The 20,228-nt window shown below is 37.7% G+C and overlaps 1 protein-coding gene across 15 annotated transcripts in view; it reads left to right on the top strand.

Annotated features, from left to right (window-relative positions):
• The window catches only part of DICER1 (dicer 1, ribonuclease III), a 102,741-nt gene extending 89,628 nt beyond the window's left edge, over positions 1 to 13,113 (top strand). For all 15 annotated transcript variants that reach the window (XM_037900887.2, XM_037900886.2, XM_037900893.2 and 12 more), the window contains 5 exons: positions 1,454 to 2,336; positions 4,534 to 4,802; positions 7,349 to 7,511; positions 7,605 to 7,680; positions 7,999 to 13,113. In XM_037900887.2, the coding sequence (XP_037756815.1) occupies positions 1,454 to 2,336; positions 4,534 to 4,802; positions 7,349 to 7,511; positions 7,605 to 7,680; positions 7,999 to 8,164 (1,557 nt within the window). In that variant the 3' untranslated portion in view covers positions 8,165 to 13,113. The remainder of the gene's footprint in view (positions 1 to 1,453; positions 2,337 to 4,533; positions 4,803 to 7,348; positions 7,512 to 7,604; positions 7,681 to 7,998) is intronic.
• Positions 13,114 to 20,228: the final 7,115 nt, after the last annotated feature.

Here is a 20,228-nt window from a genome sequence, read left to right as displayed (position 1 = left end):
CTTAAGTGCTTTTTTGGGTCAGGGCCTTAGCAAGCTTCCCAGTGCAATCCTTAGTTAGGTAACATTTTGACATACCTGTTTTTGATGATTTACGCCAAGCCATACAAATTCAATACCTGTTATTTTTCATCAATCATATGTATCACTAATTTTTCCTCCTTTCAATGACAAATGCACAGATTAGAAAGAAAATTGATCAACAATATACAACAACAACTATATCCACTTCTAATTAAACTAAAATGTAACCCAGGAGATTTTGCTTAACTGAATACCTCTTAAAAGAATTAAGTCTCTTAATGTATCCCCTTTGGAGTGGTTTTTGAGTTACGGTATTGTTTCACTCAATGTGCACATTAATATTTTGTCCAAAAATGCAATATTTAAGAAACATGCTGTCTAAGTTTGTATTTTCCCCATTCTTAGGCCTGATCTTATGAAATATTTGCAACATTACAAAAATGCATGACAAATCGGAAAAATCTTTTTGGCAAAACAGAGTGTGGAAGGTTCTCTGTTAGAACTTACATTGTCTTAATTTTTTTCTGACTTTTTTCAAATGCAGCTCGTATTGCAGAATCAAAAATTGGCCTGTGCTTTTCTTTTTTTTTTTAAGTTAGATCTCTTACCAAGTTACTGAATCCCCAACACAATCTATCCAGGCCATCACCCACATAAACGTCAAACTTTTGCCAAACTGGCATTAGAGCTCCTGTTTTTTTTTGTCTTTTCTGCCAACATATTAAAATCCTTTTTCATGTATGTTGATGTGAATATCTCAAAAGCATAAATACAGGGCAGCATGCCTATGATTTACCTCAAATAAGGTTTGCAAAAACCCTATGATAAAATTTATGTACTGTAGAAATGCTATTTATATTACCTTCCTTGATTGCGTATAGTAGCATTACTTAGCAGCCAGAGAGAGAGAGAGAAACAGATTTTGGTGCATCTAATGTCACTATTTTAAAATTGGTTCCCCCCGCGCCCTCTTCCACCCCCCTCCCCCCACACACATACACACACTCCTGTTTCTATGAGCATAAGTGGGTTATGGATGGTTTTTATTTTTTTTAAGCCACTTGTGTACTAGAAGCAAGTAAAAAAAAAAATCCTCTGCTTTTTTTGTATTCCCATGAAACTTAGATGTTCATTGTAAGAAATTATATTTAATATATATTGTAACAATAAAGGTTGCTTATAGAAAAATTCATTGTACACCAAGGCAATTATTTTAGTCTTAGAATGAGAATATTAATTGGTATTGCTCTTTGCATCTGATTAAACAAGTTAATTGATATCAATTAACAAAAAACAAATGGTCATACTGTTAAAGCTAGCTGACAGTGGTTATAATTGAAAACGATTATTTCTTGCTGGCAGAGTTATGAAACTTGTGTAAGAAGTAATTATACCTTTTTTTCCCCGTACCTCATTTTATTTCTTCTTTCAGACAAAAGAAAGCTTGTTAGCTAATGGTAAACTTGATGATGATTATGATGAGGAGGAGGATGAAGACCTAATGTGGAGGTTACCCAAGGAAGAAGCTGACCTTGAAGATGATTTTTTGGAATATGATCAGGAACATATCAAATTCATTGATAATATGTTAATGGGATCTGGGGCTTTTGTGAAGAAAATTTCTCTCTCACCCTTTTCAACCACTGATTCCAGCTATGAATGGAAAGCACCCAAAAAATCATCCCTGGGTAGCATTCAATTTTCTTCAGATTTTGATGATTTTGACTACAGTTCTTGGGATGCTATGTGCTATCTGGATCCTAGCAAGGCTGTCGAAGAAGATGATTTTGTAGTAGGCTTCTGGAATCCGTCAGAAGAAAACTGTGGTGTTGACACAGGGAAACAGTCAATCTCGTATGACTTGCATACGGAGCAGTGTATTGCCGACAAAAGCATTGCAGATTGTGTGGAAGCCTTGCTGGGTTGCTATCTGACCAGCTGTGGTGAAAGAGCTGCTCAGCTTTTCCTGTGTTCATTAGGGCTGAAGGTGCTCCCAGTAATGAAAAAAACTGAGTGGAACAGGACTTCGTGTTCTAGCAGGGAGAATTTTAGCAGTCAACAGAAAAATCTTTCACCAAACTGTGCTTCTGCCTCTGTAGCCAATTCAGAGTGTTCTCTGTGTAAAGAAATGGAGTATGGCTGTTTGAAGATTCCACCAAGGTGTATGTTTGATCACCCAGATGCTGAAAAAACCCTGAATCACCTGATATCTGGTTTTGAAAATTTTGAGAAGAAAATTAACTACAATTTTAAGAATAAGGCTTATCTTCTTCAGGCATTTACTCATGCCTCCTACCATTACAATACCATTACTGGTAAGTTGCCTGAAAGAAATTACTTCATTTCAGTATTACATTGATATAAATAAAGGATGTACAGTGCAGGTTATTTTTTGTGCACAGATCTTGACTTTTTTTATATGTCAAAATAATTACCTCTTAATACAAAAATGAATACCAAGAAGGATCTTCTTTCTGTTGTTTTTAAGGGGTCTTCCAGTTAACTGTGTGTGACCTCTCCCTCCCTAAAATACTACCAGGGCACATGAGTGACTCTCAATTCCCTAGACCAAGTGCATGGTATAGGGCACCATAACACAGGTTTTTTTTCTAGACCAGGGATCGGCAGCTTTTGGCATGCAGCCCATCAGGGAAAGCCCCTGGCGGCCAGGCTGGTTTGTTTACCTGCTACATCCACAGGTTTGGCCGATCGCAGCTTCCACTGGCCGCGGTTCGCCGCTCCAGGCCAATGGGGGCTGCAGGAAGGGCGGCCACGGGCCAAAGGTTGCCAATCCCTGTTCTAGACGGCAGTTTTTTCATATTTTACTTCTGTCCCCTCTCTCATCAGCTGTTATGTGCTCAGTACCAATCCTACACTCATCAGGGTGACTTAGCAAAGAACCTCCAAAACTGCAGTGCCTGTCTAGAATTAGCCACCATGGTTTTCAAAAATAAATGTTTTTTCAAAAAATGGTGTTTCAAAAAAAATCAGCTATTTCACTGATTTTCATCCCAAGAGCATCACCTTGACTTCACTGGAGCCAAGATTTCATCTGTAGGCTGAATTAATCTGTTGTTCATTGGAGTGGCCAAGTTTGGAAATGCTCAGGAGTACCTTTAGAGCCCAGTCCTGTGGGGTGCATGTATTGAGTGTCCTCAGCTCACGCTGAGGTCAGTGGGGGCTGAGGGGTTTTGTACCTAATGGGATCTAGATCTTAGAAAAGGATCACTTTCAATCTAGTGACATCTTGAACAAACATCATGGGGCCTCGGAAAGTGGGAGTGATGATTTTCCAGGAGAAACTCCTCTCAAAAAACCCTGAGCTTTTAACACAAATCCTATTGAAATGTTAATATGCTACGATAGAGGTCTAACGAGAATATACATAGTATTAAAAATTAACATAGCATTGTAAAGTGCTTTATCTGGAGAAAGAGCTGTTCGTCTACAAACATTGAGCTTCGCAATACTCATATGAGGTAAGTGGTAGGTAGTTATTCCTATTACACAAATGAGAAAATTGAAGCATAATATCTTGACCAAAGTTACACAGTCAGTAGCAGAAACTTGAATAGGAGACTGGGAATCTAAATTCCTAGATTCCACTTTAGTTGACAGGGAAGAATATTTTGGGGAAACTATTAATGTTAGTGTTAAATGTTTTCATGAAAAGTAAAAGTTAAAATGTGTTGGGATCCATATGATATCTACTGAAAACTGCTTCATTCTAGGTTTCAGAGTAGCAGCCATGTCAGTCTGTATCCGTAAAAAGAAAAGGAGCACTCCTTTTCTTTTTGCTTCATTCTAGTCATTTCATTTTTAAAGCTTTCTGTTTGTTTGTTTGTTTGTTTTTTCTTAACCCATCTCTCATGCCTTTCTAGATTTGTGCTGGGTTTTATGTATACATTAACAACAAAAACCCTAATTCAAAATTAAAAACAGCACATCTGCAAGTGAAACACCATTGAACATTTAAACTGAAAAAAGTCTAAAGGAATAAAAAGTTAGCTCAGAAATATTAAATACGAAAGTGCCCCACTTTTTTTTTTTAGTGTATTGATTTCTTTATTGAATTTTTGAAAGTTTGATTATCATTGTCTATTCAGATGAACACAGTTGTACTATTACTTGGTGTTATTTTTTAATCAGTCTGATTTAAGGCATTTGAGCCTTCATTATAAGTCCATATTTTTGCCACCATGCTGTAAGTGAGTGTTTGGTTCAGAAGAAGCTTCATTATTACATATAATTTGTGAAGCTTTTTCTTATTTTTGGAATACATTAAAACAGGCAGAACAACCTTTTAAGATAACACTGAAAACAAAATCCAGTAAAAAGAGATCGATGTTTAAACATGGATGGATGTTTATCTTTTTTTTGAGCATTGTTTAACTTGTGGTATTTACATAGTAATAAGCCAAATCTTCTATCCAGAAAGGCCAGACAAGAATGTGTTAGTTAACTAAACTTAATTGTATTGCTGTACATTTTTTTTATTTCCAATGCTTTAAGATTGTTACCAGCGCTTGGAATTCCTGGGAGATGCAATTTTGGACTACCTCATAACCAAGCACCTTTATGAAGACCCACGGCAGCACTCTCCAGGAGTTCTAACTGACCTACGATCCGCTCTAGTCAATAATACCATCTTTGCATCATTAGCTGTAAAGTATGACTACCACAAGTACTTCAAAGCTGTCTCTCCTGAGCTGTTCCATGTTATTGATGACTTTGTACAGTTTCAGATGGAAAAGAATGAAATGCAAGGAATGGATTCTGAGGTTAGTAGTATTTGAAAGTATTTGCATTCAATGTCTGATTTTAGCATGTCATCAGAATTCTTAGCACAATACAGATTTATATAATGTGTTAGTTTTGAATGTATAGCAGCCAAAGAAGCATATGGATGCCAATAATGTAGTAACTTACTTAGCATAACTGCATGCATTCATTAAGCAGTTTTTACTAAATGAAAGTGCTCAGAAAATAACTTCTTAATTGGATTGATACCAGATTTTACCCTAGGATCTCCTATGATATCCAATGTAGGTGATATCACACCTTCATGCTTACACCATAATTTTTCCCCACACCACTTCAACATGGTTCTTCATCACTGACTGAGAGGCCCTGGCCAGGGAAACACTGTTAGTATCTTTCAAGTGAACTGTTTTAAGAGCAATTTGGTTGAAAATTTGTAAACACAGGCTTTGGCCTAGCCAAGAAAACTAAGTACATTACATGTTGATGGACACTTATTTGCTGGGAAAGGAACTAAAACCAAATCATTTCAGATAAGCTACTAAACAACCATGTCATGGCAATGGCTTTCTGTCTCTCGTGATCTGGGTCAAATTCAAACCAATTACCTAGAACAGAAAGATGAGATTCTTCTTTCTATTATCAAGCCCCCAAGCCATCCAGTCTTCCTTAACATTTTGGTTTGATCTTTGTCTGATAAGTGTCCTCTATAGTAAGTCTTAAAAAGTGTGATTTAATTGCTTTTAGAGCAAGAACCTACCTTCAAAGAATAGTGTTGATTAAATCTGTGACTAAATACTTGCCATTTATGTCTTCAGTAGTTTGCTCACTCCATTACTCAGTTTAAAGGAGACAAAGGACTTGAATCTATGTAGGTATATACACATTTTTATCACCCTTGCATTTACTACAAACCAAAATCTTTAAATTTTTCATTGCAAGATGGGAAAACAACTGAGGGGACAAGTGTCAAATGATTTGATCACAAAGGATCAGACTCTGCCACTGCTATATTGTATGGTATTCTTTACAGTGGGTTTACCCAGTGTGAGTAAGTGGTGTAAAATCTAGCCTTAAAGTTTTACAGCAGTGGTTTTTGCCTTTGTGAAAGTGACCCAATCATTTAATATGGTTGAGGTGGTACCTCAGAAACACCAGCAGGTTATAAAATGCCTCGAGTTCTTTAGTTCTTGTTTCTATCTACTACTCTACCTGATCCCTGTGCTAGTCTGGCACTGGGTTACTGTGTCTCTTCCTTTAATTTCATCACAGTTAATGCAAGAACCTTTGCTTCAGCAGATCCTGCCAGTTGGACTAGTTTCCATGCATCTCTCCATGTCACCCAGCTCTTATTTTTTCAAATCTCACTCCTAAAATACCTTTTGTCCCTTGCTTTGTACCTTACTTTTATTATTTATAAGGGGAATAGGACTTCCTAAAATGTTTTGCAGTACATTTGGTGTGAAATACACTGTGCAAATACAGTTGCATATTTGTTTAACAATAAGTTTGCTGTTTGGAGAGTTTGCACATTCAGTCTAGTTCCCTATTAAACCTATTTTAGGAATAAATGTTAGGTGGGACTAATATATGGAGTAATACTGTACCTTTTAAGAGGGTGGACCGAGTATTGGCCTTAGAATTTTAAATTCCTGAACCACAACCAAATGAGTAAGAGGCGGCCAGAAGGGGAAGAAAAAAGATAGGAAAATGTTCATTTCCATTTATTTGGGGGTGTGATGGTCAAAAACAGTTTTTTTTCAATTCAGCTTCCTGTGTTATTTGCACTAAGGCAAAATGTGGACAAAACTGCAGATGATTGAAAAAAATATTATTATAAAGGACTATATTAAAATCAAGATATACACATAACACAATACGCACACCTTTTTACAGTGCAAAAATAACAGCACTGCATAAAAGCAATAGTAAACCATAGAAGAAAACACTGCATATATGTTAAAAGCAGCCTCTCTGGCATCAAGTAGCTAATAGTACAAATAGTGTAAACTCAGTCTGACACTACTGAGTTGTTGTTGTTAATGGCTCATTTCAGTTACACTTATGCTTCACCTGCCTTCTGTAACTAAGAACCTATGGCAAGAGTGTATGTGAGTTACATACCATTTAAACGTGGTCTATGCAACCAAAAATTAGACTTAAGCTTTGAAAGCCTCCATCTAGAAGATGTTTAAAATATGAACTCTCTTGGTTATGCATGGCTTACTAGCATTAACTGACAGAGACAAGTCTGTTTCTTATTGGGAAAAACAGACCCATGATGAAATTCTGCAGAATTAGTACAATTGGAATTCAAAAAGCATATATGGTATGTGTATGCGGTGGCTTTATTTTATTTTTTACACTCACATGTTCGAAAAACAGTAAATCCAGCTGCTTGGTTTCATTTGGGAATACAGCAATGATTTAGCTGTGGAAAGGTGTCATTGAAAAACTCAAACAAGGCACATAGGACAGGGCATAAGAGAGTACTTCCATATCTGAAGATTGTTTCTTTAAATAAAAAATGTTCAGTGTAACAACGGTCTCTTATAATTTCAAACAGCTCAGAAGATCTGAAGAGGATGAAGAGAAGGAAGAAGATATTGAAGTACCAAAGGCCATGGGAGATATATTTGAGTCATTGGCTGGTGCCATTTATATGGATAGTGGGATGTCTTTGGAAATGGTTTGGCATGTGTACTATCCTATGATGAGGCCATTAATAGGTAATGTTAGCTTTCATAGAGAAGAAAGTTTTAGTAATTAATTATCTTTAACGGGGGAAAAAATCAAGTTAACTTTTTTTTTTAACACCATAGAAAAGTTTTCTGCAAATGTGCCTCGTTCCCCAGTGCGGGAGCTGCTGGAGATGGAACCAGAGACAGCCAAATTTAGGTAAGAGTATATTTGCTTGGTAAGCATTGCCGTAAAATATTTTTTAAACCATGCTTCACAGAATATTGAGAAATTTTAATGGATATTGATTGTGTTTAATCTGTCCTATACTGAGCAAGAAAGATTGTCTTTGTACTTACTGATTACTTTTTTAGGACATTTTCCCTCAGAAAACTTTTTAAGTAAAAAATAAAAATAAAGCCTATTTAATTATATATTTTATACACATTATATATGTTATCCATAGGAAGACCATGTGAAGAGTCTTTTTTCACCTTTGCTTATCTTGGTGGTAATGTGTGTATTTGTTTTTTGCAGTCCTGCAGAAAGAACTTACGATGGAAAGGTCAGAGTAACTGTGGAAGTTGTAGGGAAAGGAAAGTTTAAAGGTGTTGGCAGAAGCTATAGGATTGCCAAATCTGCAGCTGCAAGAAGAGCACTACGAAGCCTCAAAGCAAACCAACCTCAGGTCCCAAACAGCTGAGACGCCTCTTAAAAAAAAAAAAAAAATTAAAAAAAAAAATTAAAAATCCTGCAAAATTTTTTTTTTTAAAGTTGATGTTGAGAGGAACAAATTGAAGACAGAATTTAACGTTTGTTTGATAACAGAATAGCTAACAAAACATTTAACGTGTAAAATTTTGGAACTAATTGTAGTTATAGGTTTTTGCGCAAACACAATCTTGTCTTCTTTCCTCACTTCTGCTTTGTTTAATCACAAGAGTGCTTTAATGATGACATTTAGTTAGTGTTCAAAAGAATTGTTGTCAGGTTTTTTTGGTTTATTTTTATTGTCAGTACAGCTTTGCTTAGTGTTAGAAGGACAGGGATCTTATGCCTAATGCAGATGCTTGATTTATACATAGTAATCTTGAAATTCCTCAATCTGTGCACTAGTGCCAGTCATAAAGCAGTTTATAAACTGTACAGGATGATTTGGTATAAGAGAGAATAAGTGTGCCAGTATTGTCATCCCTTCACCCACCCCCATCCCCACCTCCCATGTCATCTTTGCATCAAGATGACATTCTCAGTCATTATTGCACTTATTTGTTAGGGACAGGTTTTTATTTGAAATGGCTGGCATACTGGCAGAAATAAATTTCAACTTCCTGATGCCACATAGTCTTGCATAAAAAGGTTCTTGCCTTAAAAGTAAATAAACCCTCATTAATAATCTTTAATTTCTGATCTTTTTGGAACAAACTTGTTTTACATTCCCTTCATTTTTATTATGCATTTTATGATGATACAACTCTATATTTACAGTACAACACATTAGTATAGCTGTGACTTAACTTATTAGGATTATAATAGAAATTGTATTCATATATGTGTAATGAGGTTATTTTTAACAATTCAGAGGAGGTGGTTCGTCTACAGTTTTTTTTTTTTTTTTAAATACTACAAACAAAAAATGGTCTTTGGCTAAAATTCCAATTTTACACAAACCTGCAAACTAGATAGTTCCAAGAGTTGGAAACAAATAGTAATGAAGAATTGCACAGTTCAGGCTGTTGCGCTAACAAAATAGCCTTAGACATATCACACCTAAAATATGCTGCAGATTTTATAATCAGTTGGTTACTTATTTAACAAATGGAGCACCTTTACACTTAGAAATATTTCCACATAAATTTCTTACTGTGCTTTTCACAGAGTTGCATGCATATTTCACTTACCAAAGCTGTGCTGTTAAATGCCATGAAAGCTGATGTTTGAGATAAACTGCCGTACTTTTGATAAATCTGTGATTTAGGTCCTTAATTTGGAGAAACTAGCTCATTGTAGTTTGTTTATTGGAAAAAAATCATACATTTTTAGGCTTTGCCTAAATCATACATGTTTCTTTAATTAGATTTTTGTAGGCACTCTTCACTTAAATACCTCAGTTCTGTTCTGTTCTTTTCTTTTTTGCATGCATTGTTTTTTTGTTTTGTTTTTGTTTTGGTGCTATGTTTATATATTATGCTTGAAATTTTAATTTTTTGCACTGTAACTATAATACCTCTTAATTTACCTTTTTTTAAAAAAAAAGCTGTGGGTCAGTCTTGCACTCCCACCAATATCAGCAGAGATTTGCTGCAATTTTGCCCTGTTAATTATGCTTGAAGTTTGAGAAAGCTGAGCAAGGTGTTTTAATGATTTCCAGCACATTGGTCTGAACTTGGTGCTGTTTTATGTGTTAAAATTACAAATAAATACTGTATTTCCTGCTTTGAAAACCCCACTCCCTTCCATACACTTTCACTAAACAAACAACAACAAAAAACCAAACCCTGTCAGCTCTAGCTTTCTAGAAAATAGAAAAAGAAAACAAAAGCCTTAGTGCAGGGGATGGACATTAAGCTTCTCTGAAATACAGAATTTTGTAATTAGATTTTCTATCTAAAGTTTTTTTTTAATATTAAAATTATAATAATTCTTACAAAAATCTGGAAACAAATTCCTGGTATTGATAGTATAATAATACAAGTGCTATGTTTTTAAAACAAAATAACATTACTGTTTTTGTTCTTCAATCATTATGAGAGCAAAAGAGTATCATGGGACGTTTAAAACCTGCAAGTCTTAAAATATATTTAAATTAAACTTGTTTTATACAAAAGGAAAAAAAAAACTTTGTAGGAGTAAATTGGTATGAACCACCACACAATTAAAAATTTATTGATAACCATTTCTTTCAGCCAGGAGTCAGAATTTTACAGCACACCAACGGAAAGTGCATTATCACTAATGTGAAAATTCCATGGCACCTGGCCCAAGGGTCAATTTTTAAGATAAGTCATACCATCCCTAAGGGTTAAAAAGAATAAAAGTTAATTATATTACAATGAATAGTATAAAATAAAAATGGTGGGGTCATCTGCGAACACTTTAAGAAATAGGTTTCTTTCTTGGACATCTGAAGGTCATGGTTTCTTACGGTTTTGAGGTAAATCTGTTAGCAGTAAAAAATGATATGGAAAAATCAAACTTTTGCTACCAAGTGTTTGATGTAAAGAAAACAAACAAACCGAATGTGGTATTATGCTCTGTATTTCAGCAGTGGTCAATGATCCCCTTGTTACTAGATAAAGCCTATGAATTGGAAATAAGAAATGTGTAAAAAGAAAAGGAGTACTTGTGGCACCTTAGAGACTAACAAATTTATTTGAGCATAAGCTTTCGTGAGCTACAGCTCACTTCATCGGATGTTGTAGCTCACGAAAGCTTATGCTCAAATATATTGGTTAGTCTCTAAGGTGCCACAAGTACTCCTTTTCTTTTTGCGAATACAGACTAACACGGCTGCTACTCTGAAAGAAATGTGCAGTGGCTGACTATAGTTTCTGCTGCTGATGTTTTTTAAATGCCGTAACTCTTTTCCAGTGTGACCTCACTGAAATGTTTCATATCCTTTGGGATAGAAAAATCATCTTAGTTTCCATGCTGTACAACTATGTGTTTCACTCTTCAGTTGATATGATTTGGATATTGGATAGTGTATGCTATTAATGACCTAAATCTGATAATTTGAAGGTTGGGATAGAAATCACTTGGCAATGCTGTAAGCACAAGTGTAAGTGGACTGTTGCAACCCATCTTCAAAAGCAACCACACAAACTCCTCAGAAATAGTGTGGGGGTTAGTTGGCATGAACCTTGTTTTTGATCTTCTTAGTTCTATTATACTGTACTTTAAACAGTCCTCCTAACTATGCTGCGTTTTTATTTTTATTGCTTTTTTTTGCGCTGTTCTATTCATGTAGCACAAATAAGCATTGCACTTGGTACCATGCTTTACCTCATTTCAAGGGAAAAAATATGCTTAACAGAGAGGAAAAATGTGGTTTGGCCTTGCTGCTGTTTTGATTTACTGAATTTGAAAAAGATAATTATAATGCCTGCAATGTGTCATTTACTTGTACAACTTATATAGGTCATTTTTAATGTCTGTGGCATTTTTACTGGGTATGAAAATACAACAAAGACATGTTATGAAAATCTTGATTGTATTTTAAAGCTATTGTTTTTTATTACATCATTTTTACTGTTATGTGAAGTAATTAAAATTAGAATGACCTCTGACACTCCAGTATTTATCTCTGAACAAACCAACATGCTGTGCGTATAGTGTAGTTTTTACAAGAAGAGAGCCCATAGCAATTTGGTCAACTAAATCTCCCCTTTTTCTGGATATGGAGGGATCTGTAGTGACTTCTGAAGTGTTTATTCAGCTTGGTGCTGGTAACATTGATATCAAAAGGCCTACTATTTTTCAGTCTCATTACATGAAGCTATGCTGTGACCACAGAGTACTGAATTTAACAAGAATTCAAGCCAATCTGAGTACCAGTTCAGAGTATAATGCAAAGTCTAGTAGACACATGGACAGATCCTTAGTTGGCGCAAATTGGCATGGCACCATTGAGGTTTAGTCATTTCAGTTTACATCAGCTGAGGATATGCCATTAATTGTTGGTTTCTGAGTTTGGGTTTCTGTCCTTGTGTTTAAAAATAGTAGTCATCAGGAAATGTGTGTGCTTATGTGTATGACATATGTACTGTAGACACACCTATTTATATGGAAAATACAAGAGGCTTTGAATCACAATCTTGGCAGCACTTATGAAGCTGAAGACCACAAATTCCTAAGTAATTTGCTGTGATGTTACACTTGTCCATATTTGGCCACATCCCATTCACCTTTTCCCCCCCACATGAACAGTCTCTTTGAAAATCAGTGGATCTATTGTGAGTCCAATGAGAAGGATTTTGACCTGTGGTACTTGATTATTGGCACATTTGTATTTTTCAACCACTTTAATTTTCAAGAAGTTAAAATGGATTTATCTTTGTTTTACACATTAAGTTTAAGAACATAAAACTATAATTTACGGCCCTGAAATATAATCTAAATATCAACTGTAGCTCCATTAGAATTATGTTGGCAAATATTAGTAGAGGTCATTGTTGTATACTCCACTAGCAGTTAAAATTAACTTCTTTCAAAAGTAACTTTATAAATATATATACACTTTACCCAATAAATCCTTTAGATCTCTTCCCCCTTCTAATTTGATAGCAACCACAGACTACTTAAATTGCTTCGTAGATGCACTCAAAATGCACTGCAGCCGCAAGTTAGGTAGAAAAACAACAAATGTTTGTGAACAAGAACTGGGAATTGCAGGTGTTTTTATTGTATATAGTTTGACATAAAAGATGGTTAAAATCAAGTAGAATGAATAACAAATAAAATTTGATGAACAATAAAATATTTACCATCACATGCTGCAGCTGTCTTTAAGGGACATAAAATGTAATTCATTCATACTGTAATCATGCTGCAGAAATTTGCAGCCTGCACCTTATGGATCACAATTACCTTTAATAGTTTTTTGTAACAATTGTAGCTGAGTATATCTCCAATAAAGTTATGGTCTGTTCACTTTGTGTTGTCTTTCTTTAGTTTAATTAGACTGTTAGAGATTTTCAAGAAATATTAATCTTTTATTGCTCACAATTTTTACTTTTCAGTTTGAATCTAAATAACAGTCTTTTAAATATAAAACGTATTTAAACAAGACTAGGAAATAATGTTTGTGTACAGTTCCACTCATCCCGTTCCACTGATGGACAGTCAGAAAAAAATTCTCAAGGTTTCTTCAGAATTATTTTAAAACCCCCATACACACCTCTTAACCCAGGTGAGAAATAATGGCCCTGAAGCCACAACTGGATCTGTGTAGGTGTGCCCTTACACCTGCACAACGTCCCCTTGAAGTCAGTGGAACGTGTATGAACCAAGGTCTGTCTGCACAGATGGGATTGCACAACTTGGGCCAATATTCTTAAGAAACAAATGTGTTAACCTATGCAAATAAAAATACATTGAGGGTAACACAATTTCTCCCCCCCCCCTCCCCATTTATGGTGTTTTTCTTTTGGCATCTCACTCATCTGGGATACAGAAAACAGACTAGTCCAGCTTGTGCACTAGTCCCATGCTGCAAAGTTTAAGGAGACAAGATAGACCTGTCAGTCACCAATCAAGGATTTGCTCTCCCTTCTAGAAAACTCCCCAGTTCGATCTGCCTCTTGGCGTCAGCAACAGGCAATTTACAGCCCTCATCCTCCTCCCTAAACTAGAAAGCATAAAGAAACTCCTACTCAAATGCCAGTGTGGCGCCACCATTTGTTCCCCTTCCTCCTGTGAGAAAGCCTAACTGCCTGTGATTTGTTCGGTGGCTGTAAGTGAGCCTTGCACCACAGCATGCAGCAGCCTCTCCTCTACTCCAACTCGAGCTCAGCATAGTGGGCGCATCAGCTAAGAGGTTCTCGCTGTGCTCGTCCCCCCTACAGCCTTCCAAGCAAGGTTTTGGCACTCTGGTCTCAGGAGCAGCCTCTGCCTTATTGCTCTAGCTTCCCGTCTGAGCAACTGCCACCACTGACTGGTAGGCAAAGTTCCCTAAGCTTTGATACCTTTGTCTAGGGGGACAGATTGCGTTTAGAGGACAAAAGGGCTGCTTTTGGCCCCTCCTCCCAATGTGGCTGCCTTAACAGCAGCATTAGAAGCAAGTGGGGAATGCTGGTGCCAGATTGGTGGATGGACTCGGCAATCTAGCTCTAGCCTCCTCTTGTAACAGAGACACCAGCAGGGCTTCCCTTTCAGAATCTTGAATGATTGGCCCTTCTGCCTCCAGTGCAGATCTCTCTGCTGCTGACTGTGAGGTGCTTCTGTCAGCTGCCAACAGTCCTCCTAAATTGGGTGTAAGTGCTTTTCTTTAATGGTGTTTATAGGCCTTTCATATGTGTTCTCACATCTTCCTCACTTGTCTTCTGGATGGCTTTCAGTAGGGTAATGGTGCACATCTTGCATCAGCCTTTCCAGCTGCTCTCACTCACTCAAGTAGGATCCCCAACTTGTTGACCCATTCCGATAGTACCTCCCAGCCCGAGTGGTCAGGCTGCAGAGGCCCACCACCAGAGCTGTGTCAGGGGCATCCTTCTTGATCCTTCTGTTCAAGGGCCCTCAAGAAAAAAAGCCGAGGTTATGTACAGAAGAGCCCTAATGGGAGAGGAGTTGGGCAATTGAGGGCCAAGACCCTTCTCAAGACAGGTCTACAATACCGCTTAAGTCGATCTAACTTACATCGCTCATGGGTTGTGAAAAAGACACACACACACCCCAAGCGACGCAAGTTACAGCGACCTAAGCACTGTCCACACGGGCGCTATGTCAGTGGGAGACACTCTCCTGCTGACACAGTTTCCGCTTCTCGTGGAGACAGAGTAATTATGCCAACGAGAGAGTGCTCTCCCATCAACATAGAGCATCTTCACCAGAAGCATTACAGAAGTCGCTCATCCTTTTACATGAAGACATTTATGATACAAAACATTCCTATATGTGATTTATTTTTAATGGACCCATAGCTAAATGGGTCCCTGCTTACTGTGAAATTCAAACAATACTGAGATCTTGGTGAGAGAAAATCCAAGGACCCTTCATATATTCTGAAAATGGTTATCATTTACTTCTCAGTATTACTGTCTTCCCCTTAACCTTGCTTTGTGCTTTTTACTAATGCTGCAGTTGAGATAATTACCTTCTGATAACTCGAAAAGTACCTCCCTGAGGTTTTGGGGCCCAATCCAGTTCCCACTGAAGTCACTGGAGAGACTCCCAGTTGGGCCCTTGACTTACATGCAATTTTTAAAAAAGAATCCTTCATATAAAAATAACGTAGATTCCAGATTGCAAATTTTAAAAAAGGGTTGGGGGGGAGGGGCATTTCAACAACACGATAAATGGTCTCTGTCAGAGTTCTGGGGTAAGTGCACCTCTGATCCCTTTGTAGCCTCCTTGAGGGCACTTATTGGCAATTCACTGCTGTTTAAAATAGCACACATTTCTGTGGAGTGGCAAGCAGAGTTTAACCAAGAGGGCAAAGCCCTGCTGGAAGGTTTGAAGGACTTCAAAGCTGACCCAGGATCTTCCTCCATATGGAAGATGGGTGTTACCTGGTAAACTTAGCATGTTTGTTGCTTTATTATATGCTTTCCCCGTAATGCTTTAGTCCTGAATACATGTACTGTGAAAGGTGGCTGGTCAGTGCCCTAGCTCCTGGGAGAGTGCAGAATGGCAGGCATCAGACTAAAGTCTGATGGGCTGGGATAAGCACCATGAATTAAAAAGGGAATTGTAGCCTAGACCTCTGGTCTGAAGGAGAGGAATAGGAGCAAGTTCCTGCCCTGGGAAAGGTGATGGCAAGAGGCCTGAGACCTGAGTAGGACCTTGTCATAAAAATAAAGGGAAGGGTAAACACCCTTAAATCCCTCCTGGCCAGAGGAAAAACCCTTTCACCTGTAAAGGGTTAAGAAGCTAAGACAACCGCGCTGGCACCTGACCAAAATGACCAATGAGGAGACAAGATACTTTCAAAGCTGGAGGGGGGGGAGAAACAAAGGTTCTCTCGGTCTGTGTGTTGCTTTTGCCGGGACCAGAGCAGGAATGCAGGTCAGAACTCCTGTAAAGGGCTAATAAGCAATCTAGTTAGATATGCGTTAGATTCTGTTTTGTTTAAATGGCTGAGAAAATAAGTTGTGCTGAATGGAATGTATATTCCTAGTTTTGTGTCTTTTTGTAACTTAAGGTTTTGCCTAGAGGGATTCTCTATGTTTTGAATCTGATTACCCTGTAAGGTATTTACCATCCTGATTTTACAGACGTGATTCTTTTACTTTTTCTTCAATTAAAATTCTTCTTTTAAGAACTTGATTGCTTTTTCCTTGTTCTTAAGATCCAAGGGTTTGAGTCTGTGTTCACCTATGCGAATCGGTGAAGATTTTTATCAAGCCTTCCCCAGGAAAGGGGGTGTAGGGTTTGGGAGGATTCTGGGAAGAAAGATGTTTCCAAGCGGGCTCTTGTTATATATCTGTTAGACGCTTGGTGGTGGCAGCAATAAAGTCCAGGGGCAAAAGGCAAAATAGTTTGTACCTTGGGGAAGTTTTAACCTAAGCTGGCAAAAATAAGCTTAGGGGGTTTTTCATGCAGGTCCCCACATCTATACCCTAGAGTTCAGAGTGGGGAAGGAACCTTGACAGACCTCCAGGAGGCCGCAAAGGGGTCAGGGGTGCAGTTACCCTGGAACTGTGGCAGTATAAGTTTCCTATTTTTCTTTTCCTTCTCCAGCCTGGTATGTGGATTAATGGGTATAAAGTTAGCCATCCAGACAATAACCAGCATAGTTAAGTAAATAACTATCTGTGCCCTGGGCCATTTTGATTTTTTGGGTGAGGAGGGCATTGGGGGGACAGCCCAGAACAGGGGTTCTCAACCTTTTTCTTGCTGAGGCCCTCCCCAGTATGCTATAAAAACTCCATGGCCCCCCGTGCCACGACCACTGGTTTTCTGCATATAAAAGCCAAGGCCGGAGCTAGCAGTTAGCAAGCAGGGCAATTGCCTGGGGCCCCCATGAAGCTACATTGCTCAGGCTTTGGCTTCAGCCCTGGGAGGCGAGGCTCAGGGCCCCGAGCTTCAGCCCCATGCAATGCAGCTTTGGCTTTCTGCCCTGGGCTCCAGTGAGTCTAATGCTGGCCCTGCTTGGCGGATCCCCTGAAACCTGCTTGTGACCCCCGCCACCCCCCTGGGGCCCCCAGATCCCTGGTTGAGAATTGCTGGCCTAGAACTCCTTGGGGTTTTGTTAAACACCTAGCAGACTGGCTTGTTGCTAAAGATTGAAAGTCACTGCTGGGTGGAGAAAGAAGGCTTTCCAGCAGGGAAGTGGGGTCTGTATAATGCTTACTCTGCCATTCAGACACCAGATAATTCAGGGTCACAGCTATCCATTACCAGGTAAGAAGAATTCCTTCTTTTGGTTCACTTCCACTTGACCTGGTTCATTTTGCATCAAGCCATTTCAAATGCTCTTCATGTTTGTAGCTAATTGGGTAATAATCTCTTGGATTCCATTTAACTGAGTCTAAAGTACTGAGTTATATGAAGAAGAGGCAAGATCACCACAGACTGCCATGTTTCTTAACATTTAAGTAAAATTATCAAAGTGGCTTGTGTGCATTCCCTTAAAGAAAATGACTTTCATACAAGTGCTTATACTCTAGGACTGAAATCCTAGCCCATTGAAGTCAAATAGGAGTTTTTCCACAACTTTGGTAGTGCCAGGATTTCACTTGGTTCACAAATGCATATCTGTGTTAGACAGGTAGCGGGAAAGGTTGATCAGTTGGCCACCTGTCTCCTGATTACAATCGTCAGCAACCTTCAAGCTTTGATTCTCTTATACCCTTGGCATCCCCCTAAAATCATATCCTTCCATTTGCTTATATAATTTATTATTAAGTAACTTAAATTATTTGGGTGAAATCCTGGTTGCATTGAAGTCAGTTGCAAAACTCACCGTCAGCAAGAATTTCACCATCTGCCTTGATTGCTAAAATCAGAAATATTCACACCTGTCCCGAGAAATTAATAATGATTTTGCAATAAATTTCAATTAAGAAATTAAATTGCTATTATGGCTGTCAAGCAATTAAAAAAATTAATCACGATGAATCGCACTGTTAAACAATAATAGAATACCATTTATTTAAATATTTTTGGATGCATTCTACATTTTCAAATATATTGATTTCAGTGACAACACAGAATACAAAGTGCACAGTGATCACTTTAGTTTTGGTTACAAATATTTGCACTGTAAAAACAAAAGAAATAGTATTTTTCAATTCACCTAACACAAGTACTGTAGTACAATCTGTTATCATGAAAGCTGAACTTACAAACACAGAATAATGTACAAAAAATAACTGCACTCTAAAACCAAACAATTTAAAACTTTAGAGCCTACAAGTCCACTTAGTCCTACTTCTTGTTCAGCCAATCACTCGGACAAACAAGTTTGTTTACATTTGCAGGAGATAATGCTGCCCTCTTCTTGTTTACAGTGTCAGCTGACAGTAAGAACATGCATTCACATGCTACTGTTGTAGCCAGCGTTGTAAGGTATTTACATGCCAGATGCACTAAAAATTCACATGTCCCTTCATGCTTCAACCACCATTCCAGAGGACATGCATCCAAGCTGATGACGAGTTCTGCTTGATAACAACCCAAAGCAGTGCGGACCGACACATGTTCATTTTCATCATCTGAGTCAAATGCCACCAGCGGAAGATTGGTTTTCTTTTTTGGTGGTTTGGGTTCTGTAGTTTCTGCATCAGAGTGTTGCTCTTTTAAGACTTCTGAAAGCATGCTCCACACCTCATCCCTCTCAGATTTTGGAAGGCACTTCAGATTCTTAAAACTTGGTTTGAGTGCTGTAGCTATCTTTAGAAATCTCACATTGGTACCTTCTTTGCGTTTTATGAAATCTGCAGTGAAAGGTTTCTTAAAACGAACATGTGCTGGGTCATCATCCGAGACTGCTATAACATGAAATATATGGTAGAATGTGGGTAAACAATACAACACAGGAGCCACACAATTCTCCCCCAAGGGGTTCAGTCACTAATTTAATTAACGCATTATTTTTTTAATGAGCATCATCAGCATGGAAGCATGTCCTCTGGAATGGTGGCCAGAGCATGAAGGGGCATCCGAATGTTTAGCATATCTGGCACGTAAATACTTTGCAATGCTGGCTACAAAAGTGCCATGTGAATACCTGTTCTCACTTTCAGGTAATATTGTAAATAAGCAAGCAGCATTATCTCCCATAAACATAAACAAACTTGTTTCTCTTAGCATGGCTGAACAAGAAGTAGGACTGAGTGGACCTGTATGCTCTAAAGTTCTACATTGTTTTGTTTTTGAGTGCAGTTATGCAACAACAAAAAATCTACATTTGTAAGTTGCACTTTCAGGATAAAGAGATTGCACTACGGTACTTGTATGATGTGAATTGAAAAATACTATTTCTTTTGTTTATCATTTTGCATTACAGTGCAAATATTTGTAATAAAAATAATAATATAAAGTGAGCACTGTACACTTTGTATTCTATGTTGTAATTGAAATCAATATATTTGAAAATGTAGAAAAACATCCAAAAATATTTAGCAAATTTCAATTGCTATTCTACTGTTTAACAGTGTGATTAAAACTACAATTAATCGTGATTAATTTTGTTAATCACAATTAATTTTTTTGAGTTAATTGTGTGAGTTAACTGCAATTAATTGACAGCCCTAATTCCTGTTATTTTTAGGATGATTTGAATAGTACAGAATAATGTTCCAGCCAGCAACACTCAACACTTCAACTACATAAAAGGTTGTTACAAGGACAAGGGGAAAAATTGTTCTTCTTAACCTCTGAGTATAGGACAAGAAGCAATGGGCTTAAATTGCAGCAAGGGAGGTTTAGAATGGACATTAGGAAAAACTTCCTAACTGTCAGGGTAGTTGAGCACTGGGATAAATTGCCTAGGGAGAGTGCGGAATCTCCATCATTGGAGATTCTTAAGGACAGGTTAGACAAACATCTGTCAGGGATGGTCTTAATACTTAGTCCTGCCATGAGTGCAGGGGACTGGACTAGAT

The sequence above is a fragment of the Chelonia mydas genome, chromosome 6 (assembly GCF_015237465.2).
Source record: "Chelonia mydas isolate rCheMyd1 chromosome 6, rCheMyd1.pri.v2, whole genome shotgun sequence".
Taxonomy (NCBI): domain Eukaryota; kingdom Metazoa; phylum Chordata; order Testudines; family Cheloniidae; genus Chelonia; species Chelonia mydas.
Note: the sequence above shows the minus strand (reverse complement) of the source record. Positions and strands in the feature narration are given on the sequence as shown.